Source organism: Carcharhinus amblyrhynchos, chromosome 4 (genome assembly GCF_965287045.1).
Source record: "Carcharhinus amblyrhynchos chromosome 4, sCarAmb.v2.hapA, whole genome shotgun sequence".
Taxonomy (NCBI): Eukaryota; Metazoa; Chordata; class Chondrichthyes; order Carcharhiniformes; family Carcharhinidae; genus Carcharhinus; species Carcharhinus amblyrhynchos.
Genome location: NC_137327.1, coordinates 39776342 through 39800253, shown reverse-complemented (window position 1 = coordinate 39800253; position 23912 = coordinate 39776342). Strand labels below are relative to the sequence as shown.

At 39.1% G+C, this 23912-nt stretch overlaps 1 protein-coding gene across 4 annotated transcripts in view; it reads right to left on the bottom strand.

Moving 5' to 3' along the window:
- fto (FTO alpha-ketoglutarate dependent dioxygenase) overlaps positions 1 to 23912 on the bottom strand; it is a 391304-nt gene that overhangs the window by 213552 nt on the left and 153840 nt on the right. For all 4 annotated transcript variants that reach the window (XM_080187014.1, XM_080187015.1, XM_080187016.1 and 1 more), the window contains one exon: positions 10205 to 10329. In XM_080187014.1, coding sequence (XP_080043140.1) covers positions 10205 to 10329 — 125 coding nt within the window. The remainder of the gene's footprint in view (positions 1 to 10204; positions 10330 to 23912) is intronic.

Sequence of the window (23912 nt, the reverse complement as noted above, 5' to 3'; positions counted from 1 at the left end):
TTGGCTTTGGTTCCTCAATTTTGGATTCTTTATAATGTAAAAGTAGCAATTTATGTCAGCAAAGATTTAAAACATGTTTTGCAGTATTAACTGCTGGTCTTTATGCACATACATTGGAACTATTTAAAATTCATTACAACCTAATCAAAATTGTATTTAGTAGAATAATCAAATATAGTAAGTAACAATCATGTTTAATTAATGCCACGCATATCAAAGTTTGCTTTAAAATATACTGCTTTTTGAAGACTTCTATCCACATCCCTCAAACAAGCATTGAGATGAAAAACAGCCAGCCAATCAGTTTTTAGATGATTTTAGCTCAGAGTGTTAGCCTGACCACGAGTAGGGGAATCTCTAACTCTTCTTTTATCAGTGTCACTGAATCTTCAACTTCCATCTGATTCAATAGAACTGAATCTGGATTTACCCATGTGAATTCTGCAGTCTTGCATGGGAGTATCAGCATGTACTCAAACTTGAATGTGGATGTGGATGGATAGCCTGCAATATTATGATCCAACTGTGACAGTGGTACCAAATGAGGAAGAACAAGAAAAATAGGTACATTTGAGACCTTTGAAAAGTCACACCAACAAAGGCCCAAGGATTGGGAGCCCTCTGCCCCAATGTCAATGAGGATAAATTAGTTCCGGGGACAGGGGGACACATTCATGCCTGAGCGATCAAAGCATTTAATGATGGTGGGGGAGTGCGTGAGCAGGAGGTAACCTCTCTGGGTAAAGGGTTAGCTGTGTTCCCCATGTTTGCTGACCAGGGAGGGGGGTGGAGGGAGGGGGGTGGAGGTGGAGGGGGAGGGGTAGGAATGATGGGTGGGGGTCACAATGTCCATGGGTGGTGGGGAGACTTCAGCTTTACTTTGAGATCAGGATATTCTTTAAAAACAGCCTCTTGATCTCTGAGGAGCCAGTATTGCTGGCGTCTTTCCATCCTGCACATCCCTTTACTGGCTGAAATCTCCCCAAGCTGCAAAAAGTGACTAAGTTTGGGGGAATTGTGTGGAAATTTCCCCAGCTCCAAAAAAATGACTAAGTGTGGATAGCTTGTGATCTGGATCCACCCAGTGGAATTCTCACTGCTTTTCTCTCGGAGATGGCACTTGGTCATCTTTTGGGAGAATTCGGCTCATTAAGTATTTTAAAATAGGTGTACTCTGCATGTTAGTAGTTCTTTCTTTCCAATGTTCTAGAAAACCTGACTGTTTTCACCTTTTCCAAATACACATATTACATTAAAAAAAACAGCTATTGCCTCAGTCAAATAGAAACTTGAGTAAAAGAGTATAGCCTAGTTACAACTGAATAGGAATAGGATATTCTAGTGATGATACTGGAAGGAGAGAAGTTACACTTGCACATTTATCAGATTATAATGTGATTTGCACAGCCCACCATGCTTAGATGAGCATTGAGAAAGATCGGCTGCAGGAAACATCAGAACCTCCTGGAAATGACTTACCCTTTTTAGTAAACAAGACAGCATTAATGCTGTTCTATCAAGTTAACAGACAGAAAAAAACTAGGCTTCCAATCAATCTGGGGAAAACCCAAAGCATATCAAATCCTCTACTCCCCCCACCATCCCCAACAAAAGGTGTTCTTCTGATTTTTTAGTTTTTTGGATTTGCAAAGAAATATAAAGAGTTTATAAAGAAGTATAAGAATTTAATTTGCCTGGTTTAACAACCAAATCTAGTTTCAACATGTTTTTTGTGCTGGAACAGGGCATAGAGAGATGATTAAAGGAAGAGGTGCAGGTTAGTGTATTAATCAGCGCCAGGTTCCCCATTCCAGATAGAATCCCCTGGGGCACTCATTACAACCATTAGTATACATGACAATTTTCAAATTTGTTCTTTCAGTGCAGCAATGAGAGAGTTTGTTAAGAACTCACATACAGTGCCGCTTTTGATCCATGACACCCAGTTTAAGAAAATGGGTTTTTACACACATTAATGTTTGATCTTTCAGCCAGTCAGACTGCTCCTTTCCATTAATCCTTGTAGCAACGTGAATTAAACATGTTTTGCGGTTTCAAACATTTTTTTCCCCAAATTAATTTTCCTTCCAGGTACCTTTGACTAAAACTTGGCTGAGGGGGCAGGGTGGCGTCATGCTTTTTATGGTGCTAGCGCTTGGACAAAATTGGCATGACAGGATATGTTCTCTCTTTTATCCTCACATCATCTTGGGAGGTATCACTTGAGTCCTTGCATTTCTCTCCCTCCGATCAGGTATACTAGAAAATTGGCCACTTGTGTTTCATTCAATTTCCCAATTATTTATGGAAAATGGTGCCCATGTTCAAATGGTTCCAACTTGTTCAGCAGGCAAGCAAAACTTTCCATCAGCAACAAAGATTTGTAAAATTATCTCCCCTCACTTCTACTCAATCCCCCAAGTGTGTATCCACCTGGGAAATTAATTACTTGAGTAAATATATATCATTAAAAAATAAGAAGGTGAGCGGTGAGAAGGCAATTTGACCCATCATTGTCCCACTAATACTGCAGTTCTTCTTCCTTAACATCTAAGTGCCTTTTAAATGTTTCTAATGTCTTTGTCTCTCTCATCCTCTCTGGTGGTTTTGTTTTAAACCTGTAACTTTCCAAGCAAACAAGTTACTTCTAATATTGGTTTTAAGTTTACTGGTTACTCATTGCAATTTACGTTTCATTGTTCTACTTTCACTTGGCTTGTTTCAATACCTTACGTAGTTTATCTATATGATTTGATACTTTATCATTCTTAATGAGGATCACTCTTAGCCATTTCTGTTCTAAAATGTCGAGTTTGAGCTTCTCCAGGATTTCATCCTAACTTATTCCCTTTAAACACTGAATCTTGTTACTTATTTCCACACCTTTTTCAATGCTGTGGATTTATTTGCAGTGTAGTGTTTGAAATGAAACACAATAAACTAAATGTAATCTGGTCTTTATAGCATGAATGAGAATAACTTCTGCATTCCATTACCACAGTAATGTATCCAGCTTTTCGTTTGTTTTTAATTACTCCTCCAATTGAAATTGGTGAGCAACCCATTATTTCAAAGACCCTCTCTCAGGCTCCTATGTCAATTCTTTTGCCTAAATACATGTACATTTTTTAAAAACTTTAAACTACTGTTCGGCAACATCAAATTTTATTTTTATTTCCCTGCTTACCTGCATAATTCAACTAAATTTTTTTGCAAGCCATTAACTGTAGCCTTTCTCAGTTGCCTCCTCACTGTTAATATTGCCAGCAAATATTTCAAACAAGTTGGTAGCATCCAGGACATTTAAGTGCGTGAAACTCCAACATGGTTTCCAAGTGTGGATTTTTGGGAAACTCCAACCAGTCCCCCACTGTGCCTCTCTGGAACACTTCCATTTTTGTAGACAACTTTTACTATTTTGGATTCCTGTGGTTTTTAGCTTAATTAGAAGGCTTTGTGGTACTTGCCAAATGGCATTATAACTAGCCAAATAAACGGCATTACAAGAAGTCACATTATTTTATCCATTTTGCCAGGCAGGATTGTTCACCATGTTGCTTATTTCTTTATTAAATTATTGCCATGCATCATTTTTCAATCGAGCCCAGTGGACTGCTCTTCTATTATTTTATCTGCTACTAACAGTCAGGTTTGAAATCATATCATCTGGGGGGTATCATTTTATGAGTCCTTGCATGCCATCAGGTAAAATAGAAATTTGGCCACATGCTGTGTACAATTTTCCAATTACAGAAAATTATGAACAATGACCATATGCATGTCATCTTTTTAAAGCATAGATGTCTACTTACTTCTATTCTTATGGAATTTCATCAGTCCTCCATGACACCTTCATGATGCTGGTCAGTGCTCCATAATTTTTGCCCAATCTCCATCAGCATCCAAGGAAAATATGTTCTCTGACCAGATTTTTTCACTACAAGACTTCTTAATTATCAAGTGCTTTCATTACACTGACTTCAAAATTCTCAATGAAAATGGATGCATTATAAAAACTGAAAGGCAAATCAGTATTATCCTATAAAGTAAAGGTTTCTTGAAAATATATACAATTCTATTGTTTTATTTTGCCAAACTTCACTGTATTCAAAATTTAGGATTCTAATTTAACTTCTAACTATTCTTTTACTATCAAAAAACAGTAATGCTGTTTTAATATTCTGCTTTATGGATTATACTGCCCTTTTATAGGCAGTGGAGGAAAATTAGTAATTTTTTTCTTCTACGTTTCTTTAAGCTAACATTTCCCTTTAAGGTGTGTGAACACACAATCCCGCAACAATTTGAAAGTTTTCACATAGACCAAGCGTAAGTCAGGTCCTTCAAGGTCCCATGCATGCACGATTGCACAAAATAATTTAAGAGGTGTATGCACTTAAATAAATCAGCCATGCGCTATAAAGAAAGTTGGGGGACACATTGCTGTAGGGTCTCTTCCAATTGTAGTATTTTTTAAAACTTACTTTAAAGAATTAATGTGCTGTCCCAGAAGTTTGACCTCTCCCTTTTCCCTTGTATTTTTAAATTTCATTTTCTTCATTATTCCTATTTTAGATGCCCAAAGTATTCATTTTGGTCCACTGGGTTAAATTCATTTTCCATAAAATATAACAATCTTGTAACTTCAACATAGAATAGTTTTAAAAGTTACATTTTTCCTCAACTGAGATATTTTCAGCAATGCTTCCGAGATTCTTTTACATTTACTTGAGTTAACTTTTAAACATATTTTATAGAAAGAATCTTTAAGTTAGTATTATAATGCCAATTGTAATGAAAATGATGACCTAGCAACTATTTTTGATTCTTCCAATGGTGAAACTATCATCTCTCTCAGCCGAGTTTAATAATCTCTGATAGAACCAATGGAATCCTTGGCCACGCTCTCAATCCACTCCTGGGGCTCCCTATACCTCACGTGCATTTATTTCCTCCATGTTTGTATTGGCACTGATTGTTAATCATATTTAATCATACAGTCACTAGGTGCAAAAAGTTTTACTGTTCTTAGATCCCAGCTCCCAAGTGGACTTCTGAATACATTGGGTCAACCACACTCAATTTAGATTCTGTTGCCTCACTTCCATCAGGAATAACCAATTTTTATAGGCTTGACAGAAGTCACTCCAATTACATTTTCTGTGCATGTCTGTAAATTATCATGCTTTTCTCATCCTTCCAGTACTTTATAACTCCAGCGACATGATGGCACAGTGCTTAGCCTGCTGTCTCACAGCACCAGGGACCCGGGTTCAATTTCAGTCTTGGGTGACTGTCCGTGTGGAGTGGAATTTGCACATTCTCCCTGCGTACACGTGGGTTTCCTCTGTGTACTCCAGTTTTCTCCCACAGTCCAAAGATGTGCAGATTAGGTGGATTGGCCATGCTAAATTGCCCTTAGTATCTCAAGATGTGTAGGTTAGTTGGGTTAACCAATGCAAATGTGCGTGGTTACGGGGATCAGGTGGAGGAGATGGCCTAAGTAAAAACACTCTGTCAGAGAGTTGGTGCAGACTTGATGGGCTGAATGGCCTCCTTCTGCACTCTAGGGATTCTATAGATTCTGTGATTCTTGTATAGAATATAACTTGCACTCCATTGCACCTCTCGAGTTCTGATATTATTTGTGTGACAATACTCAACAATGACTGTTGCCAGTACCCAATCCCACCCTCCCTTGTCATTCTTAGGTCCACTTTGACCTGATGTAGTTGATTTTCTCCACTCCCTCACCCCAGCAGCAATGAAACCAATTGTAGTGCCCCTACTACCATAATGATCAGCACAGACCTAGGGTCACAATTGAGGCCTTCTTAGTTTTTATGATTCAGTTACTCATTAAATTAGTTTGCTGAATAGAGAAGTCTTTTCGACCCATTCGTTAACCCAAGCTGAACTATTTCACGTTGGATATCAATTCAACTTCATTAATTCCAAACTTATTTTCCACTTCTCCTGATTTCTGTATTCTTTTCAATGTCTTACAAACTTTTATTTATTGAATTCTTTCCAATCTTCCCAGATGAGCCATGCTTCTGTAATCTATAGTACAATATTCAGTTGATGCTTATGCATCTTAACTCAAGTTAGTATTCGAACCAGTATCCCATCAGTCCATGATAGGGTACTGTTCACAATGCCGAGCTTTTTGTAATGGTTTATTATTACAAACTTAACAAAAATTAGCTTGACATGAGCTTTAAAGACCAGGAATAGTTTAAATTAAATCAATCTTGGTTGGAATGGTATCAAACATATTACAATTGGCTTCAGGATTAACCAAATGGTCAGAGATCCCAATCATTACTGGCATCTCTCTTGACAGCACCCCCCCTATTGAAAGCACATGGACGTGGCTACTGGGTGAAGGGAGGACGGAATGGAGCTCTGCTTGTGATGCCTCCTCACATTTGAATAACCCATCAACAGTCTGGACATGCATGTGAAAAATGGCTACCTGTGAGAGTTGACAGGGAGACACGTTTACTCAGCCAGTTTAATGTCTGCTTCACAACAATACTAAATTGGCAATGTAAATCTGGAGTCAGTCACCGATTTCTCTCAGGAATGAAATTATGTTATCCCTGGAGGCTACAGTTTCAGATTGCTGCAGTTTGGTCATGTACAATATATGAATCTTGCGCTGCATTAAACCTGTTTTGCAAGATATCCATAGGATCTGATGGGCACTTTGAAAATCTGCCATATTCAACTTAAACATTCTGAGAGTAGGGGCTTATTCCTTCTTACTTTCTAAACATCTATGTTTCTGACTGCTGAGATATTTCTGTATGATGTGTGTCCTGGCATTCACAAGTTCTTCCCTGAAGAGGTCAATTAATTTTTCAGCCAAGCAAAAGTCAAGTAATGTAAATAAGGTGCTGTCTGGTCAGAACCCAAAGTGTCCATGTACCCAATTGTATCACACCTATAAAATCACAATCCAGTAAGAGGAGAGACAAAAACTGAAATATAAATAAGAAATAAATATGATTTGTAAATTATTTAGCAGAAAAACACTCAAATTTGTCCACATAATTTTACTGTTAAAGTTTCAACCAGAATCCTTTAGCTGTTTCGATTTTTTTGGGGGTGGGGAGGGAACATAATGCTGTTAAACAAGTTATGTACCTCAACTGGTTGTAATGCCACTCCTCATCATGACAGCAGTGAAGAAGGTCTTTGTATACCTGCCTACCTAAAGAAGGTTCCTGTTAAATAACGAACACAGACAGCTCTGGGACTATACACCTGCACAGGCTGCCTTTTACTGCTTGAAAGGAGAGGCCACAGGGGATAGGCAGAAGGTGCTTGTCTGACAGGGCCAGGACAGGCTTCCTCTGTGGTGACAGCCTGGGCCCAGCCTCCTAGGCCTGACCCACCATAATTCCTTCACAATGCAGTGGCAATGCAGCTGACAGTAGCAGCTGCGCCTCCTAAGCGAGATGGATGGAATTTTCATAACTATTTCCCCAAGTTACATTTCACCTTCAAGATAATTTATGAGCTGCTCGGGAGCCTTGAAGAGACAATATGCTTGCCATAAAATTAACTGTAACAGTCTTGTAGGTTATAATTAACAATGGGAGGGTAGCACCAACTGGCTGAAACACATGGTATAATTGATGATGAAACTGGGAAATTAAGGAAGCTAACACCATCATTACAGCACACGTCACTCCAGTAAAGCTTGAACCTTCTGAGTGTTAATTACAGCCCCCCGCACCCTGATGTGGGGGATGAGCTTCTGAGCTGGGAGGAGACATTTTATTGGCAAGGCCACCTTGCACCTGGACTGACGTACATAGTATATGTTGCTTGGAAGAGAAATATGAGTCTAACCAACACGATCTCCTGAACATCTGTCGACAAGCCCGCCGTTATTTCCAAATACCTGTATGTGGCTCCTTAGGTGCTTTGTAAGCCAGCTAGACTTGTCCATTCAGGGTTTAGAGCCTCACTCTGCCTTTCAACGAGCCAATAGCAATTTAACTTAATGAAAAATCTCATTAGTAATGAACGAGGAACAACTGTTCTTTTTCTAAGCTGCTTTCATTAGGCTTCTCTGCACAATTAATTTTAGCAAAGCAGACAGAGGCTCTTTTCACCTCTACACTAACACTCCTAATTCTTTACTATAAAGTCCCAGCTTTCTGAATCCCAGGCCTTTACTTCATCATTTTCTGCAGGCTGACGATTTATCCAGGTTTTTGTTTTCTCCTGTGGTTTCCAAAATAATCTTACAGCTTAGTTTTCAAAAATCTCTGCATTGTCCTTCACAAACACACCCATCACGGTGAATAATGAAGAAAAGAAAAACGTATCCTAGTTATCCTTGAAAAGGAGGAGGCATAAGGTTTCAAAAGGGGGAGACAGCAGGAGGAATATGTTCTGGAGGAATCAAACAACAACTGGTGGCTGTTAAAATGTAGCATTTAATCAAACAGTGTTTCTATTGTTTGTAAGAGGGCTCACAGCTATTCAGCACAGCCCAGATTTGTTTCAAAACTAGCAGACAAAAGTGACACAGGTGAAGGACAGAGGTAGGGAAGCTCAAAGGGTCATGGCAAACAAAAGGCATCCAGTATAACTTGAAATGCACTCAGGTCACAGAGCTTCGCGGGCAGCTGAACATCAAGCACAACTAAAAATCCAACATCTTCATTTTGAGTCGAGCTTCATTCTCAGCATTTTAACACTATGCTCTCAATTTGAGCATGGTCTGCCTTCCTACAATCAATCTCCTCCTATTCATCACAATGTGAACCTCCCTCTCTCATTCATCATATATTCATCCTCTACTAGACTGGCCCCTTTTCCTCACACTTTTTCTTCTTAATCTATACTTTTGATTCATTATGGGTCAGTAGATCTACATCCACCATGCCTTTTTTTTCTGAATCTGTCCTCCCCTAAAAAGGCAGCCTAGAAGCCAGATGGGCAACTTTACAGTCCATTTATCAAGCCCAATGCATCCTGCCTCAATAAGCATTCAGCATGTTTATTGCGTTAATGTGGTAAAGCCTCAGTGTAATCTGCAAATAATTTTCATTATTGTATTTTGACCTTACCAGTCTACAGCAGTTCGGACACAGAAACAGACAGACAAATGTGTTCTAAAATCTCACAGCTGGCAGTTTTAATGTTTGCTTGCCATCCGTAACACCTCTCATTTTATTGACCAAGTAATGACCTTTTCTCTAAAAAGGTCAAGAATGTTCAGCTCAAATGGCCTGAGCACCTCTTGAACAGCTATAACAGATTGCCAATCAGAAGCAATGTTCTGGCAAACAAACTGCTGCCTTTACCCCATGTGATGTAGTCACTTCAACACATTCAGGAAGTGAGAGGTTGAGGGCTATCCTTATCAAATCCAGCTGATTCCCTTCACCAGTGAAAGTAAATTGGTGTAATACAACTGACCTGATTTTTTAGAAAAACACAAGTGCTAATTATTTCCTGCTTTGGCACATAGTTTTCCATGTAATGACAATATACATAATAGCCTGAGCTCTGCTGTAGCAGCATGGAAGTATCACAGCAAATGTTTTATTGCTTTCAACATTGGGCGGTTGATAGCTAGCATTGTCGGTGCTTACTTCAGATGAAAGGGGTTGCCTTAGTATCATAACTAACAGTCAACCTAAGGCTTTGATGAGGTATACTTAGGTGTATGTTAACAATCTGTTGGTGCTACTCTCATGCATCACATGTTCAAGATGGGTCACTGCGTAGGAAAACATCAAACAAAAAGGGGTCATAGGTGTATCAGCCTCCAGGGCACACTTTCCAGCAAAGTTTCAAGACAATTAGTAAAACCATACTCCAGACATTTTCCTTCAACTTTAGCTTTAACAACCGGTATATTGTCTGCTGCTGCTAAGCTTTCACAAGGCAACAAAGCATTTTGTTGATGGCTGGACGTAATTTTTTCAGCAGTGGTTTCTGCCTTTGATTAAAATGTCCAATGTAAGTAAGGGTCAGCAACATCTGTAGCCAGTTTCTTTAATCCCCATACACTAACAAACCCTCACAAACAAAGTCAATAATGTTGTCAACTAACTTCAGCATTTATTGTCCTTAATGATTATTTTCATTAAGAAATTGATGCCATTAGACAAATATAAACTTCTAGAAGCAGTGGTTACTATAAATATCTGATGACTCTAAACAAAGGCCTTACCTTGTCATCCAGCTCTTTCTCAGCTCCTGGCGCTCCTCAAGAAATGGCAAAAGACAGCTTACAACTTGATGCTTTCTTTCTGAAGACCATTCTGCTTCATTGATTTCACATAGCAAAAGCTTTGTCTAAAAAAATTAAAAAGAGCTGGCAATAAAACTTAAAATTAATAAAATTGCCCACTGGCGAGTAAAACAAGGAACAAAAAAATCAATATCATCTTTATTACTCCCTTCTACTATAGACAGATCAATAAAGCAAATGAAGTTAATGATGATCAAAATGGATAATGTATTTATTTCTAGTAAATCAATTTACATAGTGCACTTAGGGTGAACCTTTTCAGTTTTAAATAAACGGCAGCAGGTTGGCCAACACAGCAAAGTTGAGGGTCAAAAAGTTCAGGTAATTCGGAAACCCTGGACAAAGATTTTATCAGGATAGATAGCTACAAAAAAACAAAATCATTTCTCACATCTCAATTGCAAATCTCACCTAAGGACAACTGACTCAACAACTATGACTGGTGCTTGCTATTTTAAACCACACCAACAATTTTCCCTCTAAGATTGTCTGTCTCTGTTTCTTTATTAGTTTAATGAAGGTTAATGACAGATAATTGTCTGGAGGCCCCTCGTTCATCTGCTGCTGAGTGAAGCTTTCACATTTTTAAACTTGCGTCGCTCTGACTGCAACTAGCAGTATGTTTGAGACTACAGGTCAGGAGAACAAACAAACAGTTTGGGCAGCCTGATTGCCTGTCTTATCTCACCCTTCTGTTAGCAGAAGACTTGAACGGCACAAATGTTTACAGGCTGATGAAAATTTCTTTCCTCTATTTCCTGAAATCACCAAACAAGCATTACGATGAACTCTCCAGTCCCAGATAGCGCACAGATAGAAGTGAACACTGCCATTAACAGGAGAAGTGCAGGTATGCACTATACTGGCCCAAAACTTTGTATCATTGAGTGCAGAATTCTGTTGTGTGGTGCAATGTTCTCTCCAAGTTGCTTCGCCACAGAACAGTTTGGAAGTGCCTGCACAATTCAGCTCTTTTAAATTCTGTGCACGCAGTTAGGCAAAAAAATTTTAAAAGCTTACACACGTAAAACAAATGCTTATGTACTAAAATAAGCTTGACTGTGGTAGCTTGGGGAATTTCACAGTAACTTCATTGCAGTGTTAATGTAAGCCTCACTGGTGACTAATAAATAAACTTTACTTTAAAATAGAGTATGTTAGTATAGTGCCCATATTTTCCATGCTACGAATACTGTTTCAGGTCCAAAATGGTACCCACAGCGCATGACCATTTCTGTTACTGCACCACATGGCATTTTGGTAAGGACATTAGCAGGGGCACACAATGCATGTGGTAAATTGTGACATCAATGTGTAATGGTGATTTAGCATCAGCAGTGCCATTTTTGACTTCAACTCTCCCATTAACAACCTCTTTTATCCTCCTGCAGCTAAACGTATGATTATCAGTGGGAAGGACCCAATCCTCCCTCTCCACTACCAGCACTGCTTATTATATCATGAACTGCTTTCAGATTAGTTGCTGACTGATGTCCACTAGCTGTAGCTAAGTTAGTTGAGGTGTTTGGTGATTTGAACTCTCTTCAAATTTTGCAGAAGTCCAGAGGAAGTGGTGTGACATGTGGTGAAGGTTATGACTTCAAATATTCTGCTCAGTACACTTGCTCCCAATCATGGGTGTTGTAGTTGCTATTCTCTTGCCCTGCAGCAGCATGATAGGGAGAATGATCAGCAGCAACAAAGAGGCAAGCTTTTCAAAAGGCAAGGAAGACCAGAGGGAGATACGTTCTCAGTAAATCTCTCCAGGGTATTCAGGGAATATATTTTCCAACCTCAACCTCAGCGGAAACAGTGTTTGACATCTCTGCTTCACCAAGAGATGCTCACTGAAATTTGCCATCTTGTGCAGCCTGAACTTCAACCTCAGGACAGGATGAGGACAGCATTGCTAATAACTGTAAAGGTGACCAGGCCCATGAATTATCATGCTTCTGGCTCCTTCCAAACTGGATAGTTCATATTTGCAATACGCCCTAATTCATCAAGCACTCTTGCATAAGAAGGCATGTATGCAAAGATAGTTGCATACATTTCATTCTCTCTTGCCAGAGAGAAGCAGGCAGAACAAACACCTAACTTCACCAAGATTGCAGGTTCTTAAAAGGTGCAAGGTGCCACTGAGTGTACAAGCATCATTTGGTGCTGCATTCAGAAATATATCACAATGGAGGAATTCCACTTTCTCAATGTATAGCTGATGTGCTATAAGTCAATGCCTGGTATTCTGGTAGCAGTTGTGATATCTGTACCATCTGCATTTGAGCCACCATGACAAAACTGGGAGATGGCTGCTCGATATCAAGTGCTATCCACAGGCTAACTCAGAGTACTCTGCTGCACAACCCATGCACATCTGGCTTGTCTACACATAGCCACAGTGTCACACAAAAGTGCCATTGAGTAGACAACTGAAGTGCTTAAGCAATGCTTCTCCCGCCGAAAAGATCGCTCTGCAGTATTCATCATAGCATTTGACATGATTCTTTGTGATTTCCTGCATCCTGCACAACCTCGCCAACATGAGGGCACAACACTCACTATCAAATATACAGTACTATATTCATTGGAGTTTATACGAGTGAGGGAGATCTCATAGCAACTTACAAAATACTAACAGGGTTAGACGGGGTAGATTCAGAAAGAATGTTCCCAATGGTGGTGGAATCCAGAACTGTTGGGTCACAGTTTGAGGATAAAGAGTAAACCCTCTTAGAACTCAGGTGAGGAGAAATTTATTCACCCAAAGGGTGATGAATATGTGGAATTCACTACCACAGAATGTAGCTAAGGCCAAAATGTTGTCTGATTTCAATAAGAAGTTAGATGTAACTTTTGGGGCTAAAGGGATCAAGGAATATGGTGGGAAGGGGAGATCAGGATATTGAATTCGATGATCAACCATGATTAAACTGAATGGCGGTGCAGGCTTGGAGGCCGAATGGCCTAGACCTGCTTTTAGTTTCTATGTTAAGTAACTCACGCGGAGGAGGAGGAAGGGAGGAGTAAACCAACATATCACTTTGTGGCTGGGTTGTCCAGGATCAAGTCATCTAACAGTGGTACTTATGCAAGTAACCCCAATTCCCCATTCATCAATAGTCCTTATCACAAATTTCACCTGTCACTGATTGTCACAGCATCCTCTGGATCACAATGCTGAAGTAACATCCACCACAAAACAAACATATCAAATCAACTTTAGAAAATCAAACTATTCAGTTTTCCACACAAAAGCCAACTAATCACCCTTGTACATTCCCTTAGCGCAGGGTTCCCAAGCCTCTGCTGGGAATCCATGGCTTGGTTGACCCCGGGTCCCAAGAGGGACTGGGGCCACGGGGGCCTTAGTGGAGTCAGAGCAAGAGATATCTGAGAAGAGCTGAGGGGCTGGGGAGAGGCCTGAAAGGAGGGTGAATAGGTGAGACTGAGGGTGGATGAGGGCGAGGGTGGGTGAGTGGGAGCTCCCCATTAAAAATAACAAAAGAAAGTAAGGCTTAGAAATATTTGTTGAATAACAGAACTTTATTATAATGAATGTATACACATAAGGCATAGAAACATCTTTCAGGTATGTTTTTAAATTTGTACCTATTGTGCAATTACATTTTGTGGTTTAATTCTTCAATAATAAGAATGTTTTTCAGGGTTCCCTTATAACTCTAGGAAGGTGAAAAGGGTTCTGTGACTGTAAAAGTTTGGAAAGCCCTGCCTTAGTGAGTATCTTCTGTGCATGTTTTCCAACCCTAATGTTTCCATTCAGTTCTACCTCAATGACTGCAGCACGGCTGGATGCTGGTAGAAGGCAGATGATAGGATTGTAGTGAGGGGAGTGTGGAATGGGAGATACATGTTTATACCACCTGCAGCTGAACCTGTGAGAAAACAGAGAAAAGAATGCAAGGAAGATGAGCATTTCCAATGCTTTCAGTGTCACCACCAACCATGACTTCAATCATATCTCACTCTAATGATGGTGCACACAACCTCCGCATGAATATTAGGACATGCAGCCATACATGATCCCTCACAGGTTTGCTCCTGTTGCTTCTTGCTACGCAATATATCATTCTGCAAGAGAGTGAGGAAAGTTCACCAGTGTGTGAGCTGGACTATGCTTTGGAGCACTGACTGTCTTGGTTGAATAGTTAGCAATGCATAAGCTGTGAGATGTGGCTGTGAGGCTTGCAGCAGTGATTAATCTGAGAGGGCAAGATGATGCGTACAAATGTTAGGTATGGATCAAGATTAGTAAATAGTTGGCAGATGCTTTGCAGGTGTGTGGAGCAGTATGTGAGGCTGGTAGGGCAATTGATGGGATATGACATTAAAAGATACATTTACTGACTTGACCCATTCCTGTGAGACCGCTGAACCTCTTTCAGCACTGTGTCCAGGCCTTTGGGCTCAAACTCCTGACATGGAGTGCCACAGCTCAGCTTCCCACTGCCTTCTGGGACTTTGTCCCCTCCTCCTGTGCACTGGTGAAGCACTGGAAAATCTTGGGAGCTCACTCTTAGCTATGTCATGCAGTGTTTGGTGTTCTTGTCCACACTCTCCATGAGCTGGTTTTAAGTTTAGTGTCGAATAGTTTTTTTTAGTAGTGCTAGCCTCTCATGGTTTTACAATCTCTGTTTATGCATGCAGCCACATAAAACCTAGCTTCACATTACAATCATTTAAATGAACAGCATCAACAACTTAATCACAATTCCTGCTTCCATTTTGGGTCTTATCGATTTTCTAAGCATTTCTGGAGAAAGGGTAAATGACAAGCAAATGGACACAAGACTTGGAAAAACTCTACAATCCTAAATTTACAAACTGAAGCTTCTTGAAAGTTCTGAACAAACAAATGACATTGTTAGTTTTGAAAAATATGCAAATAATTTTACTTTCATTTCATGTTGTCTACTAATATATTTACTAGAGTAAATGTTGAATATGAAGGTGGAAAATATTAACACTCTTTCACATTTCCTTCTCTTCTGCAAACACCTGACAACAATCAATAAATGTGGGTGGCTCAAAAATCTTGGAGCCAGTTGCTTTGAAGCCTTAGAGCCTGCTTATCATTAAGAGTTGGTTCCAAATGATAGCTTAAAGAGAAGCTCATTGTTGTGACACAGCTCAGAGGCAATGTTGATGTGTTATGGCTTAAATATTAACCACTTGGGTAACGTGCTTTGTTTACAATTGAGCACAGAGAGAGAAAAAAATACCCAAGCTGCACTTAGTAATTTGTCTGCTTTTCACATGAGGAGAAAAGGATTTTTTTCAGGAAGAAAAACTGCACTCTGAAGAGGTTGTTACAAAGGCCAGTTCCTTAGGCTTTACAGCCATCAGTGCTCTGTGCTACTGTTTAACGCCTACAAGCCCTGCATCTCAACTGGCACAGGTACAACTCAACGCTGACACCAATTCTCTTGGGACCATTCTCTGATTCGGTGTGTGATTAATTGCCAAAGACGTGAATGACCATATGGAACCGAGGAAGCATTAAGTAATTCATACTTCTGTATATTATTTGGCCCCTGATATTTGGATCAACGGAAAAGAAACATGCAAAAAGGCCATATTCAGTGCCTTGTACTTGTCTGGCTATTTGGGCTTGGAGCTTGAGTAGTTAGGCCACTGGCATATGTAGCTGGACTACAGACTGAGCTTTCTAAAATACTGTAAATCTTTCATGTAAGATGCAGTAACTACCACTGATGAAATAACTACTTTCTTCAGCCAGAAAATAGGATTTGATGTCTGGTCCCTCTGCTGTTACAGAAAAGGCGGCCTTCACGACACATGACAATGCAGGGACGCTAAGCAGAAACTGATAGCCAAGTTCCGCCCAAGAAGACAACTTCAACCGGGATCTTGGGTTTATGTCACACTGTCTGTAATCCCTACGACTTGCCTGGGCTTGCAAAACTTCACTAACCGTCCTGGCTGGGGCCAATGCACATCTCTTTTAACCTATGCTTAACCCTCTTTCCACTCACATGGTCTGTACCTTCAAGACTTGATTACCTGTAAAGACTTGCATTTAAGTTTGTGTCTTTATATGCCCTGTTTGTGAATTGAAATCCCACTCACCTGATAAAGGAGCAGCGCTCTGAAAGCTACTGGCTTGTGCTACCAAGTAAACCTGTTGGACTTTAACCTGGTGTCATGAGACTTCTTATTGTGTTTCGCCAAGTCCAACGCCAGCATCTCCACACCATGGTTACAAAAAAATCTCAGACTGGTCAATAACATACCAACTAACAGTTCTTTGCTGTAACCCTTAGCTTCCCTCATTAGCAATCTCCTTTTTGTAAAAACTCTATACTTACGTTATTCAATAAACTAACATAGTAACTCTAGTGAGTGTAACTGGGAATGTATCTGGCACATGGCGCTATAGGAAAAGAGCAGTAACAATAATCCAAAACTTTACAGTTGAAATAGCTTTATTTTTGTAATTTTTTTTAATTGAGCTATTTCAGCTGAGTTGGAGTTATCACTGAGTTGCATTATCAGATGAGGTGAGATGAAACAAGTTGCTACTTTGACTACTAACCTCATACTGAATGCAAAATATTAAATTAATGACATTTAATTGATTATTATTTGGAAGTTTCTCATTTATTTATTTGTACATTCTATCAAAGTTCCACTCTCTAAAGTTTAAAACATCTGATATTTCTCCCTTTTATCTCCAATGACTCTGACGCCATCCCTTTTGCTCCTCTCATCACTTTTGTTGAGAGCTATTGAACTTCTGATCATTTGACCAGGTTGCATTCTCTTCTCTCAAAAATATCTCCGAATTGGTAGCAATCTACCAGCAGTCTTTCACTTCAGTCATTTTATTTTTATAATGCAAGATCTTCAGATATAGCTTTGGCTGTTACCAGAGTCAAGGGAGGCTGCTACTCCCTACAGTTAGCAGCTGTTAAGAACCTACTATAGCCTGCTTTAAGCTTGGGTTACAGAGCAATTGAACTCCCTTCAAGGAAGTTTAGCTTCTTGTTAAACATACTCATCCGTTCCTATTGAGGGTTATAAAAAGATTGGACCTTCTTCAAGTTGGAGCAGCAAGTTAAGTTAGTGCCCTTGTGCAATCTATCTAGGATCACAGGGGGACTGGATTGTTGCCAAGCACAGATAGCTTTTATTTAGTGCTTTGTCAAGAAAGGATAATTCCTTCTCAATGGCAATTAACTTTTCTTTTTGTCTAGCCAATTTTTCCCTTCCCCCTCTCCTCAAAACAATTTATTGTTACTGTAGTATTTTTTCAAGGGTGTCAATCACCTTCTAATAGCTTACTTAAGTGGCCATTACTCCTACAAAATGATGGGTAATGCACATCAACAGGCTGTTCACCCATCGTAAGCATCATAGCCAAGCACAATCCTGCTCTTACTCAACTTGATTCCATCGAGGGTGAATGGATAATAATCAAGAATTTGAAGGACATCCCTCCCACCCCAACCTGGGTAAGATGTAGAACCTCTACCATTACCCATTATGAGCACAGACACCAGTTTAAGTCTGGGACTTTCCGGCCTGCTTTTCTTAGGTACTCGTGAGATAAACTGATATTTCCTCAAATTTATATTCTAGATACCCATTCTATAATTTCTTTAATCAATAATACTGAATGACAATATCTTGCTCAAATCTTAAGGAAGATTTATGAGCCTTTACTTAGTAACAGCCTTTGTAAAGCTTGATACAACAGCCTTGCTTCAGGAAAACTGTCCTCTCCAACTTGTTAATCACACATTTATCAGTAAGATAAAGACAAAATACTGCAGCTCCTGGAATCTGAAACAAAAACAGAAAATGCTAGAGAAATTCAGCAGGTTTAACAGCATCTGTGGAGATAGAGTAGAGCCAGCATTTCAAGTCAGGATGCCTGACTCAAAACATTGGCTCTATTCTCTTTCCACAGATGCTGTTAAACCTGCTGAGTTTTTCTAGCATTTTCCGTTTTTGTTACATGTTTACTAGTGTTGGGTGATGGGAAGCATTGATGAAAAATCCCAAATGTTTTAAAGCTTAACCAAATTTATTTGAAGAATGTACTTCTGATTAAATTTATTGCAGAATAGATATAAGATGCTACACATAGATCATTGTAAACTTCTTGTAGCATTTCTGCATTGGCATGAAAATGATACTGTTTGAAAAATAATGATTTTGAAACCTTTCCTTACTTAAAGGCAAAGTTCCAATTTTCATACACTATATGAAATTACCATTCTTTGTTGTCATAGTTTAGGTTATAAATTGAACCAATTATCTACCATTTGATTGCCAGAATTTTTTTTTGGCACTAAGCTTGCTGACATTGGCCTGTAGGAATGTGGCTGGACAGTCTCAGGTACATCTTGGAAGCTTGGTGGGATATGGGAGAGAAGGGGGAGGTATAGGAAACAGGAATAAACATTCTTCCTCTGACTCGCATAAAAAAATTTCAATCATAATTCATCAGAGCTTCTTTGGCTCTATCACTCATGGAACAGATTGGGTAAATGCAGTACTACCCCCAACCTAAAATGGCAATTGAGGTCATATGTTCAGCACCGGACCTAATTTTCAAAAAGGGCCCACTGACTGAGACAAGATGATGACTTGGACCCAGCAGTATGCCCCAAGCTTGCAACGGACCCATAAGTGCCACAAATTGAATTATACGGCTACCTAAACTTGTTGTAGGCCTTACTGTTCTGTTAAGAAAAATCAGTTTCATGGTATTCTATCAGCTTCTGAATTCTGCCTCTGAGCAAGCTTAACACCGCTTTTACTTTGTTCTGAAGTTACTTTATTCCTCAGGCTCATAAATGTGATTTGGTAATTTCAATTGTTTTACGTAAGAAACTATTTTAAGACAAGGCAAGCAATGATGTGGTCACTCTTGATTATTCCAGCATTATAATTTAATCCCAACTTTTAAAGTTTAAGAGCGAAACTTAAACTGCCAAATGTGGATGCTTGCCCACTCAGGTTCTTGAAGTTACAAAAGATGAGTGACTTGGAACCCTCTAAAGCATGGGTAATTTATCCTTAGAGCAAGCTACTCCTTTAGCCTAACATCAATTATGTCAGGGTAGGAGTAGGATTTCCATACACGCCAGATTATATGAAGTGTAAAACATTAGGAAAAAATGCTTTTGAAGAGGAACGAAAGAAATTACACTTGCAAAAAGAACCAGCTGACAGTCTAGCCCTAACAAGTGAATATGCTTCAAACCATTGTGAAAGCAAGAGCAGAGACTGTCCTTTGTACTCTTTTCCTTAGAGTGTCCTTAACCCAACAGTTGCCTGCACTGCTGAACATATGTTTTTGCAGAAGTACTGAGGCAGAAAGGAAGTCTTTGTTGTGGTCCAGTCTTTTGTATTTAATTCTCTTCTTTTTTGGTCAGGTCCAAACATAAGTTACAGCAAGCACTTATGGTCCTTTATGAATGCTGAAGAAGTCCGTCTGCTGCATGCTTCAATAATGATTCAGAATTACAGGACAGAATCAGCCTACAAAAGCACACAAGCTAATCCATTTTGTTGTGCTGGAGTGTACATTCCACGAGTACATTGCTGTAGCCAAATGTCACTTAAAAAAGGAAGAAAAGTTTGCTTACAAAAGCAATTCTGTCACTATTACTATTTGTGACCACTTGTGACCTCCATTTAGTCTGTTAATAATAGTGGTATATGATTAATAAGTGCAATGTGCTCATAAAATTATAGTCAAACTGTCCTTTAGCAATAGAAACATTAATAACCAAGAAGAGATAGAGAACAATAGAGAGAGAGAGGGAAAGAGGAGATTTTTTAATACGATGCGTGAGGGTCAGTGCACCAAAGGTCAAAGGGGCAAAACTCCTCAAAAAATGTCTATTGTTAAATGAATAAACCAGTTTGTGGTCGGATGCACAAAGCTAAAGCTAAACAACTCTGCTATGGAGACACAAATTATGTGCTTCCATTGTGACACTTCGACAATAAGTTATTTTGCTTAGAGGGTTCTTGCACCTTCTCCACATACACCGCCTGTGCACATCAGCAAAAACAAAAGGAAGGCAATTTAAATTGTAACCATGTAGTATGATTGTGAATGTGACCTCAAAGGATGGTCCATTTGTGTTTGTCTGATAGTTTTGTGACAGTTCACAAAAGAATTACGATTGTTAAGAGCCAACTTAAACAATCTAAAATCCAGAACAACATAAACCAGGACAGTTCTTCAATACACACAACGTGTATTAGTAGTAATGAAAATGTCACATATTAGACCATCTGGAGCAGACTTCTGCCACATGGAACTGTTGTCAGCCATAAATGAACAAACCACAAGAGTAATGCAAACTTAAAAATACAAACATTGCTGTAAGCTGAAAAAGAAGCTAATTAAGCTCTTGAAGCTTAAAGAATTAGGAATAAAAATTATTGAAGAGATTGGTAAGAAAAAGAAACCAAAAAGCTTTCAGATGGCAGAAATGCTGCACCATAAGAGAAAATTAAACCTATTAGCACATTCATCTCCAGGCACATTATTTCACATTCTTCAAATTAAGTTTGCTTTCAGGTAACACTGCATTCCCTTAGTTATCCTTCATAAATCCAGGATAACAAATGTGGAAGAAATTAATTTGACACCCTGTTCAGGACACAAAAGTGAGCAAAACTCGGGTCTGCGCGTTATTTGTAGGAAAAAAAACTATAATTTTAGAAATGTAAAATTTGTGGTTTTGCACAACCAATACTTATTTTGGCTCTGGGTGGTTGCACCTTCATTGTTACCGTTGTAATTAATAATTGCCACAGTATATTTTGGTTTAGATTTTATATCATTTAAACAGATTATCAGTCTGTTTCTGCCATAACTAGAAAATTCTGTGAACAATTCAAAAGTATAATTGTGGTTGATAGGGGAAACATATTAGCAAGGCAGTGCAGTGTGATAAAGCACTGATAGGTTGTGTAACAAAGTTTTGATAACCAATTCCAACATAATGGACAGGAATTTTTGTCTGTTCCTGACAGCTGGATGGGCCGAATGGCCTCCTTTTGCATTGTGGGGATTCTATGATTTGGATCTTGTGCTCCTGCCTACAACAACCCCCTGCCACAGGAATCCAGTGGCAGATGTATGGACAATGGAAAATCATGTTGACAGCAGCGGGGCTAGATGACGCTGCCGCCTGCCACTGGCAGGCCATTTCCGCAGTTGCAAATCGTACCACAGGGGTTGAGGAAAACCATACCCAATGTTTTGGCACACAACAGAGATTAAGTGCTCCCCTGCATAGGCAGCGGAGAAAATCAGAGGCGAAAACCTTATCTATTGTCATCACAGTATAACTTGTGTAAGAAATTGCTCTATAATTATAGAATCTTAATAAGTTTATTGAACAGAAATCTTACAAAGAAAACTTCCATGGTATTTTACTGGCAGAAAAATATAGGACAGGCCTGTTACCACTGTCAAGGACATGACATGAGCACAGATATTTCTGATAGGGTTGGATCTCATGAGCCATACTTAAATCTAATTTCTGAGAAAAGTTTAAAAAAAAACAAATTCTCAAGAGAAAAGAAAATCACTTCAGAAAGGAAAAAGTTTTTCAAAGTGATCCATTCTAGGTCCTTCTTCAGAAGGAAGGAGATCAGTTAAGAGGTTTGTAACAGAGGTTAGAGAGAGCCAACCTGGACTGGTAAAGCTGTAATGGGTAATGTGCTTTGTCTGTCAATTATTTTTAAACTGTTGTTTCTTAATAAACTAATTTAAAATCACTTATGAGCTTGGCCCCATTTTTGGGTATTCTGACTCCCAGACTGGAATTTTACACATGTAAGTTTGCATCCTTTTTCTTGGATGTAAATCATGTGGAGCCTGAATTAAAATAATGGAAAAACAGAATCTAGTTTTTTTATGTTGATAGAAGCACAAAGCCTTACACAGCACACAAGGAGACCATATTAATCATCACACTTTCCATTTTATCCTTTGATTCTATTTCTATAGTCTTAAAAATGTTCCTTTTTGAAATTAATATCCATTACTTTTTGAAAAACTGTTATGGATTTTGCTTCTCCTGGTTTCTCAGGTTATTCCATAACCGAGCAATCTTTTGTATAACATAAAAATTATCCCAACTTCCTTCGTTTCTCTGGTGATGATCATAAATGTTACTACTTTTCCCATCAGTGGAAATAGTTTTTCTTCTACTTACCTTATCAAAAGCCTTTCATTTTTTTGAAAGCCGCTATGAGATATCCTCTTAATTTCCATTCTACTGAGAAGGATCCCAGTTTGTCTGGTTACAACTCATAACTAGACTTGTTCATTGTGTCATCATAATGAAGTTATCCTCATTTGCTTATTGGCCTCAATATCCTCCTTAAAATACAGTAAACAAATCTTGACATAATGGAGGTGAAATTCAACTTCAACAGGAGTGAAAAGTAGACATCAGCAAATTGGTGGCCCGTTGTACATCTCATTCAATTTTCCATTCCGCTCAAGTCATTACTTACTTGTTTCTATATCTTGCACACCTTTCTATCGAAGATAAAATCCCTTGTATTTTTTTCTTTTATAGTTTTAACAACTTTTCCTCCCACATGTAAAGATCGATGTTTTTGAATCTAAGTCTCTCTGCTCCCTTTAAAGTTTTAATATTTAGTTTGTATGTTCCATCATGAGACACAATTTTCCATACTGTAGTTCATTTGACAGCATATGCCCAATCTGTTATCCTGTTTAGCCTCTTGAAATAATTTATAGCCCTTCTCACAGTTACTATAAATCTTTTTTGCTATATTGCATTAAATTTTAATATCCATTTTGCTTGTGTATATAAACTTTCTGCTTTACTTTTGGTATGGTGATATTGGAACCAAATGAATTTACTCCACCGAGCAGACTTCTCCCATGGCACCACTGGCAGGTTTGATGGTGGAATGTCGGGGGGTGGATTGTACGAAGCTGATCTTTCTTCACAGTCTACCTATGACTGTAACACTACATTCTGCACTCTCTCATTTCCTTCTCTATGAATGGTATGCTTTGTCTATATAGCGTGCAAGAAACAATATTTTTCACTGTATACTAATACATGTGACAATAATAAATCAATCAAATCAAATTCTTCTTCCGGCGCCCATCATGGCACAGCAAGAATCCCATGGGATGAGGTGGGGGTCAGCATAAGAATGTTATACATTCACTAATGGGATGCAGATGGAGGCCCGACTGGAATCTTCCACATTGTGATGCCAGCAGGAAAACACACCAGTCCAGAACACACCTGGAATAGCGTGACATGCAGAAATTGGGACTCATCTGGATAATGCCTGGGGCTGCCTCCAAAGTTTGGGATAGAGGTTGGTAGCAACTCTGGACGTCAGAACACCATGGCAGTGGGCAGGGGGAGCACATACAAGTGGATCTTCCAGATTCAGCATCATCAAGGAAGACCATCTTCCAACATTCAGGTCTTCTATCTTACTCTTCAATGGTATGTCAGTGATGTTGGGTGCCTTTTCAATGTGGCACCCTGATATGATGGCAGGGCTTGCACAATTATGCCCAGCCCATCACGAAATATGGCAGTAACCACCTGGG